General features: G+C 48.1%; 2 protein-coding genes across 2 annotated transcripts; both read right to left on the bottom strand.

The window, feature by feature from the left end:
• Positions 1-4,299: 4,299 nt before the first annotated feature.
• On the bottom strand, positions 4,300-6,888 carry LOC131393778 (coiled-coil domain-containing protein 180-like). The gene is made up of 4 exons (XM_058524813.1): positions 6,868-6,888; positions 6,319-6,654; positions 6,098-6,193; positions 4,300-4,544 (listed from the first exon to the last, which is right to left on the bottom strand). Exons 1-4 carry the CDS (start codon positions 6,886-6,888, stop codon positions 4,446-4,448), a joined length of 552 nt encoding a protein of 183 aa, XP_058380796.1. The 3' UTR covers positions 4,300-4,445.
• A 4,514-nt stretch (positions 6,889-11,402) lies between these two features.
• LOC131393777 (coiled-coil domain-containing protein 180-like) lies at positions 11,403-13,487 on the bottom strand. Its single transcript, XM_058524812.1, has 4 exons — positions 13,410-13,487; positions 13,100-13,167; positions 12,819-12,909; positions 11,403-11,597 (listed from the first exon to the last, which is right to left on the bottom strand). Exons 1-4 carry the CDS (start codon positions 13,440-13,442, stop codon positions 11,403-11,405), a joined length of 387 nt encoding a protein of 128 aa, XP_058380795.1. The 5' UTR covers positions 13,443-13,487.
• Between the last annotated feature and the right edge of the window lie 9,928 nt (positions 13,488-23,415).

Below are 23,415 nucleotides of genomic sequence, written 5' to 3'. Positions count from 1 at the left end.
TTGGAAAACTATTAGAAATAACAAATAATTACAGCAAGTTGTGGGGTACAAAATCAACCTACAAAAATCAGTTGCATCTCTATACTCTAATAATGAACTAACAGAAAGAGAACTCGAGAATACAACCCCATTTACAATTGCAACAAAAAGAATAAAATATCTAGGAATATATTTAACCAAGCAAGTAAAAGACCTATACAATGAAAAGATTAAGACATTGAAAGAAGTCAATGATGATATAAAGAAATGGAAAGATATTCCACGCACATGGATTGGAAGAATACATATAGCTAAAATGTCCATACTACCTAAGCAATCTACAGATTCAATGCAATCCCAATCAGAATCCCGATAACATTCTTTTGTTTTTTGAGGAAGACCAGCTCTGAGCTAACATCCATTGCCAATCCTCCTCCTTTTTTTTTTTTCCCCAAAGCCCCAGTATATAATTGTATGTCATAGTTGCACATCCTTATAGTTGCTGTATGTGGGACACGGCCTCAGCACAGTTGGAGAAGCAGTGCGTTGGTGCGCGCCCAGGATCTGAACCCGGGCCCCCAGCAGCCGAGCGCGAGCACTTAACCACTAAGCCACGGGACCGGCCCCCCGATGACATTCTTCATGGAAATAGAACAAAGAATACTAAAATTTATATGCGGCAACAAAAGACCCTGAATAGATAAAGCAACCCTGAGAGAAAAGAACAAAGCTGGAGGCATCACAATCCCTCACTTCAAAATATACTACAAAGCCACGGTAATCACATCAGCATGGTACTGGTATAAAAACAGACACACAGATCAACGGAATACAATTGAAGGCACAGAAATAAAACCTCTCATCTATGGACAGCTAATCTTCAACAAAGGAGCTCGGAACATACAATGGAGAAAGGAAAGTCTCCAATAATTGGTGCTGGGAAAACTGGACAGCCCCATGCAAAAGAATGAAAGTAGACCATTATCTTCTGCCATACACAGAAATTAACTCAAAATGGATAAAAGACTTGAAGGTAAGACCTGAAACCATAAAACTCCTAGAAGAAAATGTAGGCAGTACACTCTTTGACATCTGTCTGAGAAGGATCTTTTCGAATACCATGTCTACCTGGGCAAAGGAAACAAAAGAAAAAATAAACAAGTGGGACTTCATCAGACTAGAGAGTTTCTGTAAGGCAAAGGAAACCAGGAACAAAACAAAAAGACAACCCACGGACTGGGAGAAAATATTTGCAAATCATATATCCAACAAGGCATTAATCTCCAAAATATATAAAGAACTCACACAACTCATCAAAAAAACAAACAACCTGATCAAAAAATTGGCAGAGGATATGAACAGACATTTTTCTAAAGAAGACATACAGACGGCCAAGAGGCACATGAAAAGATGTTCAACATCACTAATCATCAGGGAAATGCAAATCAAAACTACAATGAGATTTCACCTTACACCTTTTAGAATGGCTATAATCACCAAGACAAAAACCAACAAATGTTGGAGAGGATGTGGAGAAAAGGGAACTCTCATTCACTGCTGGTGGGAATGCAAACTCGTGCAGCCACTATGGAAAACAGTATGCAGATTTCTCAAAAAATTAAAAACAGAAATACCATATGGCACAGCTATCCCACTGCTGGGTCTTTATACAAAGAACTTGAAACCAACAAATCAAAGACACTTATGCCCACCTGTTCATTGCAGCATTATTTACTATAACCAAGATGTGGAAGCAACCCACGTGCCCATCAACTGATGAATGGATAAAGAAGATGTACACACACACACACACACACACACACACACACACACACACACACAATGGAATACTATGCAGCCATAAAAAAGATGAAATCGTCCCATTCGCAACAACATGGATGGATCTTGAGGGTATTACGTTAAGCAAAATAAGCAAGACAGAGAAATATAAATGCCACATGATTTCATTCGTATGTGGAAGATAAACAAACAGACAGACACAGAGGAAAGATAAGTGGTTATCAGAGGGGAGGAGGTTGGGGAGTGGGCATAACGGGTAAAGGGGCACATATATATTTGGCAACTGACAAATAATAATGTACAACAGAAATTTCACAATGTTATAAACTATTATGACCTCAATAAGAAAATAAAAATAAAAAGTCTAAGTTCTTAGGAGAGCACAGAGCATTGGTGAGGAGAAGGCATTTGTGAGAGTGGGCTGAGCCCTGGGGAGGAGGGGGATGCTGGGGCCAGGGCTTTCCCCTCACTCAGCAGACAGAGGCTGGGGACAGAGCAGGATGGCAGGTGCCTGGCAGTGGCAGCCTGGGTCCTGCTTCCTGGTGCCATCGTGGGAGGAGCTGGAAGACCCAGGGCCCTGGAGGGAAACGGCTGCCTGGCCCTGAGGACGCAGGGGCTCAGAGCAGCCTCCTCAAGATGCCCGCGGCCAGTGTCTGGAGGCAGCAGTTGCCCAGCGGCATCTGGGTGGACTAAACACCAACGACCAGACTCCCACCACCAGGCCTGGCGTTGGGTGAGACTCCGTAACTTTCCCTCAACGGATGGGACCCCAAGAAAGGCTGAGTTTTGCCCAGCTTAACGAACAGGGGCTCAGAGTCAGAAATAGGCGGAGTTACAGAAAACAACAAAGCACTTCTCCTGGGGCTGAGGTTTTTATCCACCTTGTTAATTTGACGCCTGCATGAAAATGTGGCTGCACACAGGGCAGGAGGTGCCCGCCCTGGGGGAGACCGTGTGAGGTTCTAATTGTCATTTATATCCTAGGAGAACTCAGGCTCTGTGGTGGGGAGACAAGAGACCCTGCACCCCAGGGTTAGCAGGTGGGAGGGACCACCGAGGGCACAGGAGGAGGAGGATTTCCCAGCACGTGCAATGTCTCCACTTCGCAGGACCACGCAGGCTCCGCCCTGCTGCTCAGAGTGCATGCTACAGGCTCCCCGGGCAGTGGGCTTCCAGGCCTAGAACACTCAGTGTGCCCCCCACCAAACAGCTTATTATGGCATCAGAGCTGGGCGGACCGAGGTCTGAGGGGAGTGTCCAGAGCCTCCAACGGGTCCCCTGTCTGATGGCAGTGGCCTCCTCACTGACCTCCAGCCTCCAGCCTCAGACTCAACTCACCCTCCACACTGCACAGCTGGTGGAGCCCCTCTGTTGCCCTCAGGAAGAAGTCCACCCCCTAACCTGGCCCATCCCTCCCCTCCTCCCCCACCCCACCCCTTGCCATCGCCTCCTTCCCAGCTCTTTGGCACAGTCACACCAAACTTCTTTCTATAGCAAACGTGTCACGTTCTTTGTTGTCACTGGGGCTGGAACATCCCAGAACGTGGGCCCAGGCAGCCAGTCCAGGACCAGAGAGCCAGGAGATGGCCTGGTCGGGGGACACCTCGGGAGAAAGGTCAACGCTGAGGACTGTGCTGCCCCCAGGGGCCCCCAGAGCTGCCCTCCCCAGCGACCCCTCCCGCTGTATCGGATGGTGCAGAGATGCCCCAGCCGCTGTTGCTGCAGGGCTCTCTGCTTCTCCAGCATGCTCTCCAGCTCCTTCTTCACGACTGGCGGAGCCTGGACCCTCTCACTGGCCATGAACTCACTGGGCAGCCAGACACGTTGGCACCATGGAGACGAGAGGAGGGGCAGGGCGGGTGGGAGAGAGGGGATGAGACCCGTGTAGGAGCACTCAGACCCCAGCACTCTCACACCACTCCCAGCCCCCCTCCCCATCCTGGGCCTCTGGGACTCTGAGGAAAGGGGGGAAGAGAGAGAAGGAGGGAGGGGCAGGGAGAGAAGAACGGAGGGACCACCAGTGAGGCTCTGGCGCTAAGAGCATGGGACCTGCAGGCACAGATCCAGGTGTGGGTCCTGACTGCCCCCTGCCAGCTCTGTGACCTTGGGCGAGTCACTCCCTCCTCTGAATCTCAGTTTCCTCTTTTGTAATGGAGCTAAGGATAGTACCTTCCTCACTCAGTACCTGTGAGGACCCAGCAAGATATTACAAGCAAAACCCCGAGCACCGTGCCTGGCTCGTGGGAAACGCCCAGTAAATGCGGCTCCTGCCATCACCGTCGATGATTCCTGACATCTGTGACAACCCCAGGCCCAGGCCCAGACCAGGCACTCTCCATATGGCATCCTGCGGACAATCGCTGAATCCCTATCACGTGTCCATCACGGTGCCTGCTTTGCATTGGGAGAGAAAGGCTCCGAACGTTCAAGCGCTTGATCAGGGTCACAGGGAAAGTACAGGTGGAGCCAGGTCTCCGGACTTTGCCTTCGTCCCCAGTGTCAGTGGGGCTCCCTGTCTGGAAACGCAGATGTACAGGTGGGCCTCCACCCCCAGACCCGCAGCACAGACGGACAGACACTCTTTAGTGTCCTCAGACATCTTGGCCCAAGGCATCCATTTCTTAGCAAAGAAAAGTCTTACTTGGGCCAGCCTGGTGGCGTAGTGGTTAAGTTTGCACACTCTGCTTCGGCGGCCCAGGGTTCGCAGGTTCGGATTCCAGGCGAGGACCTACCCACCACTTATCAAGCCATGGTGTGGCAGCATCCTGCATATAAAGTAGAGGAAGATGGGCACAGATGTTAGCCCAGGGCCAATCTTCCTCTGCAAAAAGAGGAGGATTGGCAACAGATGTTAGCTCAGGGCTAAGCCTCTTCACCAAAAAAAAAAAAAGAAAGAAAGAAAGTCTTGCTTATTGGCCAAAAGCTGCAGGACCCTTGTGTCAGTATTAACAAAAGTGCCCCCGGCCAGGAAGCATGAAGACCGGCATTCCCTTCACCGTCCCTCCTGTGGGTGAAAGTTGCTACCAGAGGGTGGGAAGTATCCACGCCTGAGGGACGGCCATGCTCCTCGGGCCAGCAACACAGGGTTACATGTAATAGTCAAGAGTGGAAAGTGGGCAGGTAATCAGACTAATGTTTTTATACAATTTGCACTGTGCTCAGAAAATGCTTCCAATTCCGCAGCCCTAATGTGAAGATAATGCTGTTTACAGCACAGGGATTTTGTGAAATGAAATGAGATTAATGCACATGGAGCAAGTAGCAAGTGCCAGTTGTCACGACGAGTCAAATAAGCACAGGAATGTCAAACACTGACTCACAACTGGTCACCGACTAACTCTACCCCCCAGAGGGATCAAATGGATAAAAGTTAGCAACTCTCGCTGGTCTCAAAACAAGAGCTCCCACTGCTGAGCCCTCTTATCACCCTCCCAACAAGTCCTGGCATAGGTATCCTTAGCCCCATTTCCTGGATAGGGAGTCCAGGTGCAGGGGCCGAGTTATCTTAGGAGCTGCCTGTCAGGGCAGGGCAGAGGGAGTCTGTGCCCACTCCCCGTCTGTGCTCTGTCCAGGAGCCCCAGGCACACACCGGGGCTGGAGCCCATCTCTGGTTCTGAACGCCGGACTCCTCTCATTCTGTGTGCTGCCGGGGGGCCCGCTGCCTGGCAAGCCCAGCTTTCTGCACAGGACCTGGAAGCCCACGCGAGACAATGCACGTCTGAGGAGCAAAAGAAGCATCCTTTCACATGGCAGAGGCGTCAGGCTTAACTCTGACTTTGGAGACATCATAAATAACCTTGAATTTCTTGCTCTTTATCCCAAAGGAAGCAGCTCGGGGAGGCTAGGGAGGATAGGGAAGCAGTGAGGACAGAGCTAGGGGCAGGCATGGTTCAGCAACACTGACAGCCAGCAGGAGCCGAGACAAGAACCACCAGGAAAACTAGATAAACAGACCAGGCAGGGGTCACTTATGAGGGCACAAACCACCCCGGCTCCACGACAGCTGGCAGACGCCGCCTCCACCGTGTAGCACCTATTGCATTGCACACGGCAGCTGAGACGCGGCCCAGCAGGCGCTCGTAAAACCATCAGTGCTCCAAACAAGGGCGCTGTGTTAGGTTTACTGGGATTAAGAGGGCAGGGAAGCATGGAATGTACTTTAGAAGGATTTCTGTTGAAGATACTTAACCAAGACTCTGGTTCTGAACCTAAGTGGGCAACCTGAGTCACTTGGAAATGTTATGTATGAAGAGCTCATCATTCCTGAGTCGCCAGGCTCCTCCTGTGGGCTGACCCCCTGCACGTGAAAACTGCTCACCATGGCTTCTTTATTTATCAGCCTGTACACGTCGGGCTGCATGAGATAGGAAGTTTTCTCCATGATGTCCACATATTTCTTCAACACGCTTTTTAGCTGGAAACAACAAAGCGCCATAGTTAGTGACTCTCTCTTTTCCTGGAGAACTAAAAGGAAACAGGGGAGGCCTCATAAACCCTACAAGTGACCATCACCAAGAAGCCATCTGCAGGCCAACTCACCTTGTCTGCCCGGGAGGACTCGAGCAAGAGCAGGGTCTCATCCAGCTTCTGAATCTCCTGCTTCTGGAGCAGGAATCTCTCGGCCACCTGATCCCACAGCTGCAGCAGGGTCTGTGCCAGAATCCGGGTCAGGCTGGGAGGACAGATGGCAGGGAGGGAAGGAGCAGGACCCGGGAGGGGCAGGCCCGGCCACGAGGGGTCCCCTACTTGGATGGTGCAGTCTTCGAGGTTGTTGTCATTTTCCGCCTTTCTGAAGAGACTGTCGATGTCTTCGTCAGACTCAGCCAGCTCTTTTAAAAGAAGTTCCCCTGGCTCCAAGACGAGAGGTTCCATTTCCTAAAACAGGACAGGAGGGCGAGGGCTATGGTGTGACAGGCCGGGGCAGGAGGGAGCCCCCCTGTAACGGGGAAGTGCCGGCCGTGGTCCTGTCTCAGAAATAACAACCGTTATTATTTAAGATTTACTAATTAGTTCACAGTTAAGATTTACTAATTAGTTCACAGTTAAGATTCATTAATTAGCTCACAAGCAGAGCACAAAAGCAGCCACCAGTTGGAGCTCGCGCCACATGCTGGCGCTCACTCTCTGCTGAGCCCTCGTCCTGACTGGCTTGGTCCTCATCACAGCCTGTGACGGCGGTGCTGCCATTAGGCCTGGCCCAAGGTTGGGGCTCGACAATATTCATTAAAGAAACGGCCAGTGAAAGAACGCCAAGTTTACTGCAGAAGAGGAGACTGAGGCTCTGTTAGGCCGTGTGGCTGGAGCCCCAGAGCTCACGGGTGAAAGCAGAGCTCACGTCCAGCTGGGACGCGTCAGGAAAGCGATGCGCTGGTAGGGCAGATGCTGTGAGTACAGAGCCAGCTCCAAGAATCTAGAGGAACGATGTGAGTCAGGGAAGACTCCGGAGAAAGTGGCGAGTGCAATCTGGGGCTCAGAGAGGACCCGGAAGGGCAAGAAGGGTCTCATTTAGGGAACATTCCGGCACCAGTGGGGTTAGAGATGAGGTCTCTGGAGAGGAACAGGGAGCCAAGTGAGGGTGATGCCTTAGGGCCGGGCCATTTGGCCCCTCACGAGTCGGACTGAGCAGGGAGATCAAAGGCTGGGCTTTGGCGTCAGACCTGGAGGCCAGTTCCCACTGGGCCCCTTATGTACCAAGTCAGGCAAGACTTTCTGGGTCTCCCCTGTAAGATGGGGGTGATAACAGTACCTGACTTACAGGGCTATGCTCATAACAAGCACTCATAACAAGCCACTCAAACGTGGCTGCTACAGTTCCATCTACACCGTGGTGAGCCACTGGACCTCTGAGCTGGGGGGAAAGGCAGGCTGGATGCAGTGACGAGCCCACCTTCGGAATGGCCCAGAACAGAAGGGGAGAGAGAGGGAGGGTTCTCACCATCCCAATCTGAGCGATCTCCTCCTTAAGGCTCCCCAGAGCGCTCTCGTAGCCCCTCCTCTTGTAGTCTCTTCGCCCCTGAAGGGTGACGGTGCTGGTCCTCTCAGGAACTGGGGGAGAACCACAGAGGTGATGAGGTTGCCCTCAGAGCTCCAAGGCAAGGGGAGGCCCCCGGGGAAGGGCAGCACAGGTGGAAAATGCCAGCAGTGTCAGGGGCTCAAGGAAAAGAAGAGACGAAGGCGATCCATAAATGCTATATGGAAGGAAGTCTTGCACATACAGTTAAATGCCGGGAAAAAGTTCCCATATGGCAATGTATAGAATGGGGCCATTTATGGTTGTTAAAAAGCTTTATAGAAGCAAATCCATACGCAAACAAGAGTAAACAACACTTATATAGCACCAACCACGTACCAGGTGTTGCTCTAACTCGATTACGCCTCAGGACGGGGCCAAGAGGCAGGTTCTGTTCTCAGCCCCATTTTACAGGTGAGGACACGCAGGCATGGGGCTTAAGGAACAAAGGCAGTCAGCTGAGTGGAGCTCTGGACGAGGGCCCTCTGCTCTGGGGTCTGAGATCTCACCTTGTGCACCGCTGTCCCCTAAATCTATGTGAGAAGGTGGACACTGCCTGGTTTCACGGGGCAGAGGGGCGCTCCTGGGAGGAGGGTGCTATCGTGGAGGGGGAGTTTTTACTTTCTGCTTATTGCCTACCTTGGTTTTTTCACAGTGAGCATGTACTACTTTTTTATCATGAAGGAAAAAAGCCTCCATATTGGGACAAAGTCAAACTAGGACAATGTAGCATGAGGGAACAAAACATAGACTGAGAAATCCTCTATCCTTTACCAACTGGTTTTCATCAGTAAATGCCAACTGTTTGGGCAGTCCCCTCCTCTGCCTCCAGCTCCCTGCACTGAGGAGCAGGCCGAGAGGAGAAGGCCCAGGGGAGAAGGCCGAGGGGAAAAAACCGAAGGGAGAAGGCCCAGGAGAGAAGGTGAGGGGAGAGGGCTCAGGGGAGAAGGCCCAGGGGAGAAGGCCGAGAGGAGAAGGCCCAGGGGAGAAAACCGAAGGGAGAAGGCCCAGGAGAGAAGGTGAGGGGAGAGGGCTCAGGGGAGAAGGCCCTCTACGTGGCTGAGCAGAAGAACACAGTGGGAGCTTCAGGTGCTTCTACATTAGAGCTCCCAGGAGATGCCCACAGGGCTCTCCTTCTGGCCCAGGCCAGGCCTGCCCTCATGGACGAATGGAGGCTCACCGATGGTGTCCACGAGGCCCCGGACTTCTCGGGCAGCGATGGTGCTCTCACCCTCTTGGGCTTTTTCCTCCTTGGTTGTTTCCTTTTCCCTGAGGCACAAGCAGAGGAGAACAATAAGCCTCCAGCCCCCTCACCTCCCCAGGACAGCTCTGGCACATCGAGGAGTCTCCAGAGGGACCCTGGGCATTGGCGACAGCCCAGGCCCACCCGATTCTAGAGCCCCAAGGCTGTGCCAGTCTCCCAACAAACACTCCCTGGGTGTCTGCTGCCAACAGACACCACAGTCCCTAGACGAGAAGTCGGGCCTGCCCTCAGGAACCTTGCTTCTGCTCAGGCTGCAAACCAAGTGTGGGGAGTGAGCAGGAGCCATTTTCCACGTGTGGAAACTGAGGACCGGAAAGGGTGTGAGCAGCCTGGGGAAAGCCAGCCTGGCACTAAGCATTCAGTATGCTCCTCATTTGTTCCTTCAGCCACCCATCCTATGAGGCAGTTGGGGTGACCCCATTGTTCAGGACAGGGGAAGGGGGCTTAGAAAAGTCACTGTACAAAGCAAAGCAGGGACTCCCAGACCCACACATGTGACGCCAAGGTGCACGGTCCCGGGGTTTGGGTGTGGGAGGAGAGAGCTGGGACCCCAGATAAACTGTCTCAGCAGGGAGGAACAGGGTGGGTGAGCACGACCCTAACTCTGGAATAAAAGCCCCTGAAAGCACCGTCCACAGAGCAAGCACCACAGAAATGCAGCCGTTCTCAGGGACGCCTGCGATCCCTCGGGGCCCCGACGTGCACAGCACTTTCCAGACATTTCCTTATGTAGTGCTCACTGCAGACCTAGGGCGAGGAAGACTGCAGGGCCTGGGCCGCAGCTGACGGGCCCAGGCTGACCCTCCAGAGGTGGGGCTTTCGGCCTGTCAACCAAATGCCCCTGGACTAAGGCGGCCCCAGGGGAGCCCAGGTGCCCCAACCGCGGGAGCTGCCGGTGGCTCTGGCTGATCGGCCACTTGCTCTGGGGACATGGGGGCTTGGTTTACGCCAGTGGTGATCCATCCCTACCCTGGGCTCCTCTTTCACCACCCAGAGGCCCCGCCCTGCGTGGATGAACGCACAAGTTGACTGGCTTTGGCTGGCCGAATTCAAGAAGGAGATAAGACACCCCAGAGAGACACTGGTGCTGAGTTAGACACCTCAGTCATTTTGAGGGTGGCAGGGCCTGGCAGGTTACAAACACATCTCTGTTCCTGCCACAGGCCATGGGGAGCTGTGCTCTGGATCTGCATCCAAGGCAGAGTGGCCTTGTCTGTCTGTCCCAGGAAGCCAGCACAGTGCCACTGCCCTCCACGAGAAGTGCCTTTCCCAAAACAGTGTCCTGTGGGTGCCAAGAGCTCCTGACTGATGCTATATCCGGTTATCAGATGATGGGTGGTCCTAGGCTAAACCCTGGGAGACAGAGGACTCTTGGGAGGCACAGGGAGATGTCAGGAGACCCGGGGCCTGGATGAGAACAGGTCAGCTGAGAGGGGACTGGGACATGCTCAAGAGTCTCAAATTCAACTTCTGAACTTGGAAGTTCAGAAGGAACTCCTATTCTCCCTGCCCCACTCCATCTGCCCCATCTCAGGTAATGGTGCCTCCACTGTCCATCCAAGCACTCGCGCCAGAGACCTAGGACCCTCAGGAGCCCTCTCCTCACATCCAATCCATCACCTGGTCCTGTGGGTTCTGCCTCTAAAATACACCTGAATACACCTGGGTTCTGCCTCCAAAATACACCTGAAGCCCCTACTCTCCCTCCGCAGCCCCCTCATGCTTACATGGACTGTGGTGGCTCCGCCCTGGCCTCCCTGCGTCTTCTTGCAGCTCCCACATTCTGCACACGGCAGCCGGAAGGCCTTCAACATGCAGATCAGCTGCTCACTTCACTAAAGTCTAAACTACTGACCGTGGCCGGCAAGCCTCTCCTCGCCTCATCTCCCATCCCTCTCCCCAAGCCCGGTGACTCTTCAGCCTTCTGGAGTGGACCAAGCCTGTCCTGCCTCAGAGCCTTCTCTCATCCTCCGATCTCAGCTGAGGCCCCTCCTCAGAGAGCTTCCCAGACTTCTGTCCCACCGCCCCGCCCTTCGTGTCAGAGCCTTCCTACCTCTGGGGGGACCTGCTTACTTATTAACTGTCCAGGCCTCGAGTTCCAGGAGGGTGGGGGCCCCACGCCCAGTGCTGGCCCCAGGCACTCAGTCAGTAATTATGGAGGGTGGGGGACGGGGAGGAAGGGACGGAGAAGCAAACAGGCCTGCACAGGAGGTGTCATGACCTCCCTCTTCCAGGGGAGGCAACTGGGACTTCATTCCTACCTGGCCCTCACCTTGGGTGAGCTCTGTTTGAGCTTCTGAAGACTCTGACACCCCCCAGTGTGTGGGGGTGCGGCCTGGACAGCAGGACCTATCTGTAGAGAACAGGGTTTTCCGTGACCCAGTCATTGGGTAGGCTGTGCACCCACTTCTGCTGCCGCGGAGACATCATCTCCCCCTCAGGAATATCCACCCTCTTCATCAACGGCTTCCTGCCATTCTTCGGGGACAGGGAACACTCCACAGCCCGCTGCCTGGTGGCCGCCAGGGAGCGGACCAGCTGCACCTGAATCCACGGAGGAAGCTCTGGGCTGGGGGTCGGAGCTGCAGACTCCCTGCACCCTCAGGCTGACTGCGCAGTCTCAGAAGGTCATGTGGGACCCTGCCAGCAGGAAGGCGCTACGCAGGGGGCCTTCAACCCCAGGGCACACCCCTCCTGGGCACACACACTCCCCAGAACAGTCATTCAGCCACTCCTAGGAAGGCATCTCAGAAATTTTAATGAGGACCAAGATGCTCATCCCAGCATTTTTTATAATCACAAGGAATTGGAAAAATGGGAACTGTCCAAAACAAGGGATTGTTGAGTAAACATGTATGTCTCTTCAATGGAATGTTAGGCATTTATTAAACATGAGACTTGGAAAGGATTTTTTAGGACAAAGGAAAATGCTTATGATAACGACACATCATCAAGCATATCAACTAAAAGCATAAATTAAAAATTATAACTAAAATTATAAAGTATGATCTCAAAATTTAATGTATAGAAAAATGACTGGGAGAAAATATGCCCAATGTTAAGAACATTGTGTTGCTTCCAGGGAGCAGGATCATGTGAGTAATCAGTTTCTTTTGTCTTTTTACACTTTTGTAATTTCCAAGCCTTCCACAGAGAGCATTACTTAGGACTCGAAGTAGGAATGAAAGTCGCTTTCAAAGAAGCAGTACAGAACTTCAAAGGAAGGGTGTGAGTGTGTCTTTAAGATATCATTTTGTCTGTGCAGTTTTTTATAGGCGACAAGGCAATTCCAACAACATATATGGTTGTCAAGAGGGCGTTACCTTAACACATACGGGAAGCCCCAGGCAGCCACATTCACGAACTACATGAATGCCCGGGGACATGAGACACTGTGAACAGGTAAAGCAGGTTTCAGATGAACACTAGTATAGAATCAAACCCAGTTTTTAAGTAAAAAAATCAGAAATGCCTTAATGCACAGGAAAAACACCCAGGGCATCCAATGGTTAATTCCGTCTATTTCTGAGTAATTTAAATTTAAATTTAAAAATTTTAAATTTTAATTCTCTAACTTTCAAGAATAGACATTCTAATTTTGTATTCCTACATTTTAAGAATCAATAAGAATTATTTTTAAAATCAAAGCAATTTCAAAGCCCTATTTCATTAGATTTCCAGGTAAGGAAGCCTTGAGAGGGAGGGAAGTTTGGGGAGCAGAGGGAAGGGGGAGCAGGAGAAGGGGGGACAGAGGGTCAGGCCTACCTCAGCCTCGAAGATCTGCTGGTAGACATTCCCGCTCGGGACCTGGGTCACCTTCCCCACTGGGGACATCTTGGCCGCAGGCTGGACGCCCCTGCTGGGAAGCCACTGTCCAGGAATCATCTCTGGGGTTTGGCCTCTATTCCCATCCGGAGGTTGAGAAACCAGGCCGAGACTCCTCTGCTCTGGGACAAAGCATCGGGGCCTCTCTCTGGCCTCAGGGTTTTTATTTTAAACAAAAAGAAGAACAACGGAGGGGGCGAAGAAGCAGAAAGGAAACAAACCTCAAGCAAGAACCGAAGTCGCGGAGAAGGCGGGCTCTCAGCCGCGCAGGGCGCAAACCCGAGAGGGACTTTGGAGGTGAAGAATAATAAATGGTTATTGTTTTGTGCTTCACTCTCCCAGGCTCTTCTGGGAAAAGTCCACCCGCCCAAGGTGTCAGCTGGGATTTTAACCCCGGGGATTTTGGACCCCCGACCTGGCGCTGAACACAGTTCAAGGACCCCCGACGCCCTCCCCGCCCCAGCGGACACAAGGAGAGGGAAGTGGAGGGAGGGACCAGACTGACTTTGGCCACGCTAATTAGGCACCTACTGTGTGCTGAGAAGACCTGCAGGTTCCTCTCATGCACCCCCTCCCCCAGCCCACCAAGGAGGAGGCAGCGCCTGGACATCCCCTCTAAGCCCCGCCAAGTGGAGGGAGGGCCTGCGCGCAGGGGCCCGGCCGCGCCCCCACCTGCAGAAAGCACCACGCAAGTCAGCCAGGGCCTGTCCAGTCTCAACTGCAACAGGACACGCTTGGTCTCCAAGGCGACGCGGAGGGGAGGGAGCCCCGCGGGCCCCGCCCCCACCTCCTTTACGCGGAGGGAGGGTCGTTGCCCTTAGCAACCGGAGCGCCCCAAGTGGAGCAGCGAAACTCTTACTAGTCAACCCCTTCCCTGGATGGCAGTGTCTCCTCTCTGCAGGGGGAGGCCTCAGGGCTGTCAGGAGCGTCCAGAGCAGCGCAGTAAATGTTCCGAAAACTAGTAGGAGGCAGGAGACGTAGCTCTAAGCCAGTGTGGTCAAGAAAATCCACCCTATCTTTGCCTTGGTTAAAACCAACCTCTGCTGGGGAGTAGCAGAGAGCAGCGCCTGGCTGTAAGAAGCGGAAAGCATCTCTAGAAGAGACCACCTCTTTCTCAGATTAAAAGAGGCTGAAGGGCTCAGAATTCAGCTTCAAGGCTCGAATGGAATTATAATCAAAAGGCTAATTTATGTGACTCTTTGAGTTCCAATCATCCAACCCACCACCGCCACATGACCCTCCCAAAATACAACTCTGACCTACCCACTCTCCTGCTCACAAGCCCCTCCCCAACTCTGCGGCCCCTACCAAGTCCAACCCACAGTCCCCTCCCCACATGACCCCAGAGGCCCCGCATCTGGTTCCCTCCTGACTCGCCCTGCTTCAGCCAACTCTCCACTCTTCTCGCATATGCCTCCTGGCCCCCTGCCCTTCCTCATCCTGCTGCTCTGCTGGGACCCTTCTGTCTCCACACATCCCACACTTGCCCATACCTCCAGTCCCTACCAGTGACAAGGGTCCCATTCACCCAGCCTGACCCCTCATCTCACCCTGCTCACCCCGTCAGCTCTCCTCTCTGAACGTGCTTGTACATTGGTTGCTGTCAAATGCAGGAGTTCAGAGCACCCACAGAAGGTGTTTCCAGAAGGCCAAGTACGCCTTACTAACTTTTATTCAACTCCGCTTGCCCTTAGCACAGTGTCTTGCACAACATTCAGACACAGTGAGTGCTCCCTGGGCAAATGCGTGACAACCTGGAGTCTCCTGGTCTGACTCTCCCAGAGTTTGGCTCTTTCCCACACACCCAGCCAGAGTCCCCATGGCCAGAGCTGAAAATGCTTGTGGTTGACACTGAACCTGGCTGAGCGTTTCCTGTATATGTGGGGTACCCGACTCCTCAGAGAATCCCTGCCCTCGGCAAGGATCCCTGTTCCAATTGCTAGTAAATGCTCCCTATGACAACTTCCTCCAGGAAGTGATCATTCTGTCCAGACTACATTCAGAAATTAGGAAGAACCCTTTTATTCTCCTTCTTTGGTCCTGGGTTTTATTAACAAAGTGAAATATTGTAACAAAAGATTGGACTAATTTTATCTGCAAAAAGAGAAAGTGTAGATAACTGAGGGAAAATACAATAAAAAATAGGAAATGTCCAGGAATTATTTGCAGTCATTGATATGTCTGTCTTGTCCCAGGATGCCATGCTGGCTTGGCCCTTGTGCATCAGAAACAGTGTTTTCCCTGCCCAGATGCTTGGTGGGTTCTAGTTTCTGGCACATCTATAATTTTGGAGTTTTTATTTTTTAAATATATGCATATAAATATGTAGGCATGGATATATCATGTATGGTGTTTTGTTCTCAGTAAGCAACACACTTATTATATAAAATAGAAAGAAAATTCAATGGAGAAAATGAAAATAACCCATAATCTCACCACTGAGAATTTCCCTTGCTTAGCTCCCAAGTTTCTGAGTCTTTGTGTTTGAGTTTTAATCAAATGTGGAAATTTGTGTTTGGCTTTTGCATGACATTTGCATTGCCCTCCCGACTCCAGAGTGTTATAGCTGGAAAGACGAAGCAGCTAGAGGTCACCTGGTCCGTCCCCCTCTCCTGTTAGAGATGGGCAGCGAGCAGGAGACAGGGAATGGAAGGAGTGAAGCCAAGCCTTTGAACGCTTTTTCCTGCACCTCAACATCATATCTTCCCCCTCAGTCTTCACCTTGAAAATGTCTCTTAACTTGAACCTCATCCTTCTCCTTCCCCTTCCACAGGCCATCGTCCATCTCCTCCATGTTAAGGACCGACCCAAGAGCTAATACATGAGAGAGGTACCGTAATTGGTCCATTTTCCAGATGAAGAAACTGAAGCTCAGAGAGTTAGTAACTTGGCCAAGACCTCTGAGATAAGAAGTGATTAGATCGAGGATATGAATTTAGACCCTGTAATTCCAGACTCTTGAACCAAACGCTATGCCATCTGGCCTTGGGACTAACTAGGAAAAAAGTTCTGGATCCAAGTGATTGGATTTGCATGTTGAAGCATATATACCAAAAGGTATGGAAATCATGAGTGTATCACTCAATGAATTATCCAAAGGGAACACACCTGGTAACCAGTACCCACAGAAATAGAACATCACCAACTCTGCAGGAGCCCCCCCTTATGTACCCATCCCATGTCACTGCCCTCTCTTCCCCAAGGATAACAAATATTCTAACTTATGAATTAGTTTTGCTTAATTTGTATTTTATTTAAATGGGATCATACAGAATATACTCTTTTATGTCAGCCTTCTTTCATTATATTTGTAAGTTTCAAACATATTTTTGAATGTGGCTGTAGTTCATTTTTATTTCTGTATAGCATCACATTATAAAAAATATAACCCATTTTATTTATCCTTTCTATTACTAATGCACATTTGGGTTGTTCCCAGTTAGAGAATTACCAAATAATGCTGCTCTGAACATTCATTTGTGTGGTGAACACATGTAGCCATTTCTATTGGATATTTACCTAAGAGTGGAATTTTTGCATCATAGAGTATGTGTAAGTCCATCTTTAGGAGATGCTATCAAAGAGTTTTTGAAAGTGGCTGTAGGAGTTTACACTCACAGCAGTGTATGAGAGTTTCCTTTGCTCGACATCCTCATCAACACTTGGTATTGTCAGTGGTTTTTATTTTAGCCATTCTGGTGTATGTGTAGTGGCGTTTCATTGTGGTTTTAATTTTTATTTTCCTGATGAGTAATGATTTTTGTGCACCTTTTCATACACTTGTTGGCCATTTGGTTATCTGTGAAATGCCTAGTCAAATTTTTTGCTGTTTTTTCTGGTAGATTGTCTCTTTTCTCTTATTACTTCATGCGAATTAGTTACATATCCTATATGAAGCTTTTTCCAGGTAAATATATGACAAGTGTTTATTCCTATTCTACTCTTGCCTTCTTACTTTCTTGAAAATGCCTTTTGATGAAGAGAAGTTCTTAATTTTAATAAGGTCCAGTTTATTAATTTTTGTCTTTATGGTTAGTATAAGTTGTGTCCTATGTAAGAAATCTTTGCCTGCCCCAAGTCATGAAAATATTCTCCTATGTTGTCTACCTCAAATTTTATTGTTTTAAACATCTACATTTAGATTTAAAATCCACCTGCCATTGATTTTTGTTTATGGTGTGAGGTAGGAGTCGAGATTAATTTCTTTCCCATATGGATAACCAGTGTCCCCGGGCCGTTTACTGAGCAGACTATCTTCTCACCATTGCTCTGCCATGCCTCTTTGTCATGACCAAGTGTTCATGTGTGTGGGTCTGAGTTGGACTCTATTTCTCCTTGTGTCTATCCTTGCACTATGACAGCACACTGCCCTGATGACTGTAGCTATATCCTAAGGCTTAATATCTGGTAGTGTAAGCCCTCCAAGTTTGTTCTTCTTGAAGATGGTCTTAACTATTCTTATTTCCACATGACTGTAAGCGTAAAACTGCTCTCTCTCCCTTTGCCCTTGATCCAATCAGTTATCAACTTGTTCCTAAATATCTCTAATTCTATTTCCATGGTATCAAATAGACTCAGTGTCATTCCTGCTGCCATCATTTCAGTTTAAACCCTCTACCTCTCGCCTGGAATACTACAGTAGCAATTGGCCCTCACCTCTCCTCCTACCCTCTGTCACCTTTTCCCCCAAACAAACTAAGGATGACTTCCTTCCCGTCCTTCAAGGTCCACTTTGACTCCAGTAGCGTGGTCTCACCTCCCTTCAGGCACCTCCAGCACCTTGTCCTACTCTTCTTTGAGTTCTGACTTAAGTACTTAAGTAGCTTGAGTGGTGAGACTCCGTTCTCCTGGCTTCTGTTTCCTATGACGAGTAGTCAGTGCCTTGCACAGAGTGCTGTTCAATAAGCCTTGATTATGATGGCGTGAGAGCAAAGCTAAAACGGACTCTCTGCTCCACTTCATTAGACAAGCACTCCTCAGCTAAACTCCACTAAGACTCTTCAGCTAGGAAATGGCAGACCAGCTCTGCAATGTGCCGTGTCCTTTCAGGCTATTTAGATCCTGAAGAAGTTTTTCTGTTTTTTTTGATGCTTATGACTTTCTCTCTCAAATTTGAATTGTAAATGCAGACATCTTATCTTCTTTATGAAATTACAGACCGCTTGAGAGCAGAATCATCATCTAATTCTACTTTGCACCTTTAGAATTTCTGGAACTGAGATGATAAAAGAATAGACTTGACATGTAAATGGAGAAGAATTTCAAGGAATGTGGACGGAAGGGAAGAAGGAATCAATAAGAAATTGGCCAGGTAAATACGTCTTAATAGGTTTTAAGTAGACATTTAGTATCATTCAGATATTAGTTATTCCTCGGGGCTGGCCCTGTGGCCTAGTGGTTAAGTTCGGCATGCTCCACTCCGGCGGCCCGGGTTCAATTCCTGGACACAGACCTATACCACTCATTGGCGGTCATGCGTGGCAGTGACCCACATACAAAATAGAGGAAGACTGGCAGAGATGTTAGCTCAGGGTGAATCTTCCTCAGCAAAAAAAAAGATATTAGTTATTCCTAAGTTAATTTATAGAGACGATCCCAATTAAAATACCAGCAGTTTTGGGTTTTCATTTTTGTTTTGGCGAGTGGTGCAGTGCTTAAGTCAAGCCAGTTCTAAAGTTCACATGGAAAAATAAACAAAAAAAACTTAGTAAAACTCTGAATGAAAGAGGAACAGAGACAACTCCTACCAGGTAGTAAACCTTCACATCCTTCCCACGTGCAAAATTCATTCATCCCATCCCAACATCCTCAACAGTCTAAACCTATTCTAGCATCAACTCTCAACTCCAAAATCTTGTCTAAATATCATCAACTCAAAAAGTCCCAAATCTCATCATCTAAATCATCTAAATCAGGCATGGGTGAGACTCTGGGTATGGCCCATACCCAGGAAAACTTTCTTTCCATCTGTGCACCTGTGAAGCTAAAAAACAACCTGTCTCCTTCCAGAATGGAATGGTGGGACAGGCACAAGATAGACATTCCCACTTCCGTAGAAGGAAATTGGAAGGAATAAAGGGGTCACCAAGCAAGTCTAAACACAGTAGGGCAAATCCCGTTGGGTTTCCAGGCTAGGAAGATCTTCTGAGGCTTGATGCCCCGTCCTCTGGACTCTGGGTGGTTGGTCCTGTTGGCCCTTGGCTATGAGCCTGTCTCTCTGGCCTCTGCCTCTATGTCCACAGCTCTGTCTTTGGAGATGTTCTTTCTTTTTCTTGAACGGCAGCTCATGTTTGTAGCTGAATAGTTCTATCAGCCCACTTCCTGCTTGGAGAATCCCAGAAGTTTGATGGCCTTCCTTCATTTCTTCCTGTCTCTGTCCCTTCCATCCAAGCTGGCAGTGCTTTTCCTCTGATGTAACATTCTCAAAAAGCTCATTGGTCTTTGGTGTATGTCAAGGGAACCTACACGTTTAGACAAAGTGTTCTTCACAGATCCTTCCTGCAAAACCCCATCTCTATTCCTGGCTTCTGCTGAGATGGTTGAGTGGATCCATGAGTCACCTACCTAATATTTTCAGGAGAAAGGTTGTCCAGGCGCATCCTTGGCCCTCTCTCCCAAGCACACTTTCCCAACAGTGTATTTCCTCATTTTTTCATCCCTTGTATCTGGATTGGCTCGGAACCTTCCAAATAATCAAGTGCTGGTCCCTTTTTGCCTAGCAATTTGTTCCTCAATTTATGTCTTTCCTCATACATTTTACTATAAGCAGAAAGGAGCTTTGCTTGGAAATCTCCTCAGCTAAATATCCAAGTTCATCGTTTCTAAGTTCTGTTTTCCACCGAACAAAAGAACACAATTCAGCCAAGTTTTCTGCCACTTTATAATGAAGACTACCTTCTCTCCAATTTCCAGGAATATGTTCCTCATTTCCTCTTAAGGCCTCACCAGAAGCACCTTTAACATGTACATTTATACCAAGATTCTGTGCATGAATAACAGGATGATCATGATGAGAAACTTTCTCTACAGCGCTTCTCACTTCTTTCTGAGCTCTCACCAGAATCACCTTTAACATCCATATTTCTACCTTCTCATCAAGACACTCTGGGCCTTTCCTATCACCAGCCTCAAAACTCTTCCAGCCTTGACTCATGACTCAGCTCCAAAGCCACGTGCACATTTTTAGGCATCTGGTATAGTGGCACCCCAGTTCCCAGGACCAGAATCTGCATTAGTTTCCTAGGGCTGCCGTAAGAAATTATCAGAAGCTCGGTGGCTTAAAACCATAGAAATGTATTCTCTCCACAATTTTGGAGGCCAGAAGTCCAAAATCAAGGTTTTGGCAGGGCTAGGGCAGGGTTAGTTCCTTCTGGAAGCTCTGAGGTAATCATCTCTTCACCTCTCTCCTGGTTTCTGGTGGTTGCCAGCAGTCCGTGGCATTTCTTGGATCGTAGATGCGTCGCTCCAATCTCTGCCTCCGTCTTCACCTGGCGTTCTCCTGTGTGTCCTCTTCTGCTTCTTAGAAGGACAGTCTCATTTGACTTAGAGCCCATGTTAATCCAGTAGGATCTCATCTCGATCCTCACGTTAATTACATCTTCAAAGACCCTGCTGTCAAATAAGGTCACATTCTGAGGTTCTGGGAGGACATGAATTTCGGGGGGACACTATTCAACCCACTACAGTTAGTTATACTTCAGGAAAACTACTACTAAAAACAAACAAACAAACAGAACTTGCCCCGAGCTTGCCCATACAAGATAACATTAAGGCATCTTTCTCCTGCTGAAATTTTTGATTGAGCTCATCTAGCCTGTTTTGGCCTGTTTTAAAGTCGTGTTATCCACACAGTGATGTAAACTAATCTTTCTTTCTGTCAAGTAAATTAGAATTTTTGTCTCCTTATGCTCCCAGCATTGAATTTTCTTTTTGATTTGGTTGACTTCTAAAGTAACCTCACAGTTTGTTTTGGTACTTTGAACATATAGATGTTGTTTCATACATCAGGGCTTATGGCCCCTGAGGGGTTTCTATGATTTTCCCAGGAATCTTAGCAGCAACTTTCATTCATATTTTCACACCATATTTACTATTATTTCCTAGACTCTGGCTCATTTGACCAATTTGTTGCATTTTCATTGATGTATAAACGCTAATTTCTCCTCTCTCAGTCTTCAGTCTCTCTGTGGAGCACAGCATGACCGTACCCCGCTTCTCACTTTCACAGGGCTGATGCGACTGGACCGGTCCCTACAGCAGACTTCCGGCCTTTCCTGCCTGTTTCCCCTCAGATTCGTCAATTATAAAAATGTTCACCTTATGGTAGACTTGATGATGAAGTCTAACATAACACTTGTAGCCTCAATAAAGCTGTTTAAAAAATCCCTGTAATTTCCCAACATTTCATGAAATAAGCAGCTAAACAGTTTTTAAAAATGCTTTCAGTATCATAGGTTGCATCTTGCTTTATTGTGCTACCTGACCATTACCAGTGTTAGTGTTGTTGTGGTTGTTGTTTTCTGATACAAGATCAGTTTCAAGAGACTTTTTATGATCAAGAGTATGTAAGCAACTTATGGGACCAAGTTCTTTCACTCTCCCTTTTAGCATTTAATCTGGCCATGTACATACACGTAAGAAAATGCAGTCACAAATGTTATATAACACACTGATCTGCTTCGAAATTCACAGAGCTCTGTTCTTTTATCCCATAACAGGGCTGTTACCGTCTTGTCCAGAACCAAGTGTTACTTGATAATACACATTACTATCAACGCAGCATCTACGTGGAAATCCCTGAGGATGAAGGCTGGTATAAACCTTCCCAATCCCATGAAAGCAGTATCCACGGTGTTTGATTCATGAACAGAGAGTGTGTGCGGTCGATTGTGATGGAAGCTAGGAGAAGATGTGAAACAGAGTGCAATGGATGGAGCAGCAAATGAAACAAAATGTGACAGTTTAATGTAACTACTAGTAGGATCCCGATCTGTGACAGCTGTAGATCAAGGATATCCGAGAATTATAACAAAAATGAGTGGTTGTGTTAAGTTCTGTCTTTGAGCCGGTGCAGGAGTTGTCAGGAAGACTCCTGTAATTCCATCATGGAGGCGCCATCCCCACCATGTGGCGCCCACCTCTGTCTTTTCATGTGAGAGAAAAAATAAACCTCTAATAAAAAACACCCTAATTGTTTTGAGGCTAATATTTCTTGCAGTTGAATGCAGTTTCTAATTAATTCACTCCCATTCTTGCTTCCCTTCCAAGAATAGTTCTTAAGCTTACATAGCAGTTACCGAAAATCTCAATGTAATTTCGCTATTATTCTTCTTGAGAAATGTATAGATAAAACCAATCAGCATTACATTGTATAACTGTGTGGCGATGAAATGCAATTTTACTTAAAATAGTCATGTGAAGTCATATATTCTATATTCTCACATAAAACATCAATAAAACAAGTTCCACGTAGTTAAAAGTAAAAATATATATATATAAAAACTAAATATTCATTGGGGGGTGGGAAGGTGGAAGAAATGGGTAAACGTTTTTTTCTTACTTTAAATAAATTGAACAAAAAAAAGAAAGAGGAAAATTTTTTATTCCTATAACTTTTAAATAGCTTTAGTTGTGCTAAATTAGAATATTTTAAAAACTTGGGAATGTCTTGATTAAAGTGTTTTGTTGTTTGATTGTAAATAAGTATCCATTTGCTTGTGATTTCCATATCGTGGCAGGTGTGAATTCATTAACTGCAAAAATGCTATTGACTGGGTGTAACCTGAAAATGTTCAAGGAAGAAACACAGCACCTAAGAAAAAGGACTTTTCCAAGCAATAGGCTTCATTTTGACCCTTCAAAAGACAATCACTGTGTTGGAGTTTTTTCCCATTATGTGTGGTGATATAATATCAGTTGGGAAGATATTTTGCAATAAAGATGACAATCTACTCCAATATGCATGACTGAAATAGCAACACACAATGTGGGAAATACGTTTCACAATGGAAAAGCTAAGCTTGTTTTACTTTTTTTTTTTTGTTTTTATTGTCACTGCATGGAGTAGAAGGACATTTCAGCACATCTGGCCAAATTCTTTACAATGGAAACGCGAATTAAATTATTTTCAGAATAGTCAGATCACTTAAAATATGGACTGTATACATATTACAGCTTGCAGAAAGAACATGCATCACCTTTAACAATTATACCAATTAGTGTAAGTGAAGGAGCATGGGGCAGAATTACAGCGGATGAAAGATCAGATTTCTTTTTTCTGCCTTTCTCATCCCGCCCTCTCCCCCCCAATAGACTTTAATGCACAAAAATCTTTCTATGGATAAAGGGGATTACTACATAACGACAAAGGTTCAATGCACCAGGAAGATCCAACAAGGAACACGTATGCACCTAATATTGTCTCAATATATGCAAGGCAAAAATTAACAGAAGTACAGGACAAACGGACAAACAAGGATACCCCCTCCTCCCCCCCAAAATGGACAGAGGGTAAACTCCGAATTCTGACAACTCTAAA

This window comes from Diceros bicornis, chromosome 28 (genome assembly GCF_020826845.1).
Source record: "Diceros bicornis minor isolate mBicDic1 chromosome 28, mDicBic1.mat.cur, whole genome shotgun sequence".
In the NCBI taxonomy this organism is placed as follows: domain Eukaryota; kingdom Metazoa; phylum Chordata; class Mammalia; order Perissodactyla; family Rhinocerotidae; genus Diceros; species Diceros bicornis.
The sequence above is the reverse complement of the archived record's forward strand: the minus strand, read 5'-3'. Positions and strand labels throughout refer to the sequence as shown.

Bases quoted from the DNA above. Each gene is read 5' to 3' on its own strand.
- LOC131393778 (XM_058524813.1), bottom strand. From the start codon at position 6,888: ATGTGGCGCGAGCTCCAACTG. The intron at 6,655-6,867 runs GTGGCTGCTTTT...GTCCTGTTTTAG, and splicing joins TGTGGCGCGAGCTCCAACTG to GAAATGGAACCTCTCGTCTT. The intron at 6,194-6,318 runs GTGAGTTGGCCT...TGTTGTTTCCAG, and splicing joins AGTCCTCCCGGGCAGACAAG to CTAAAAAGCGTGTTGAAGAA.
- LOC131393777 (XM_058524812.1), bottom strand. From the start codon at position 13,442: ATGAGAGGAACCTGCAGGTCTTCTCAGCACACA. The intron at 13,168-13,409 runs GTAGGTGCCTAA...TCACCTCCAAAG, and splicing joins GCAGGTCTTCTCAGCACACA to TCCCTCTCGGGTTTGCGCCC. The intron at 11,598-12,818 runs GTAGGCCTGACC...CCGTGGATTCAG, and splicing joins AGCAGATCTTCGAGGCTGAG to GTGCAGCTGGTCCGCTCCCT.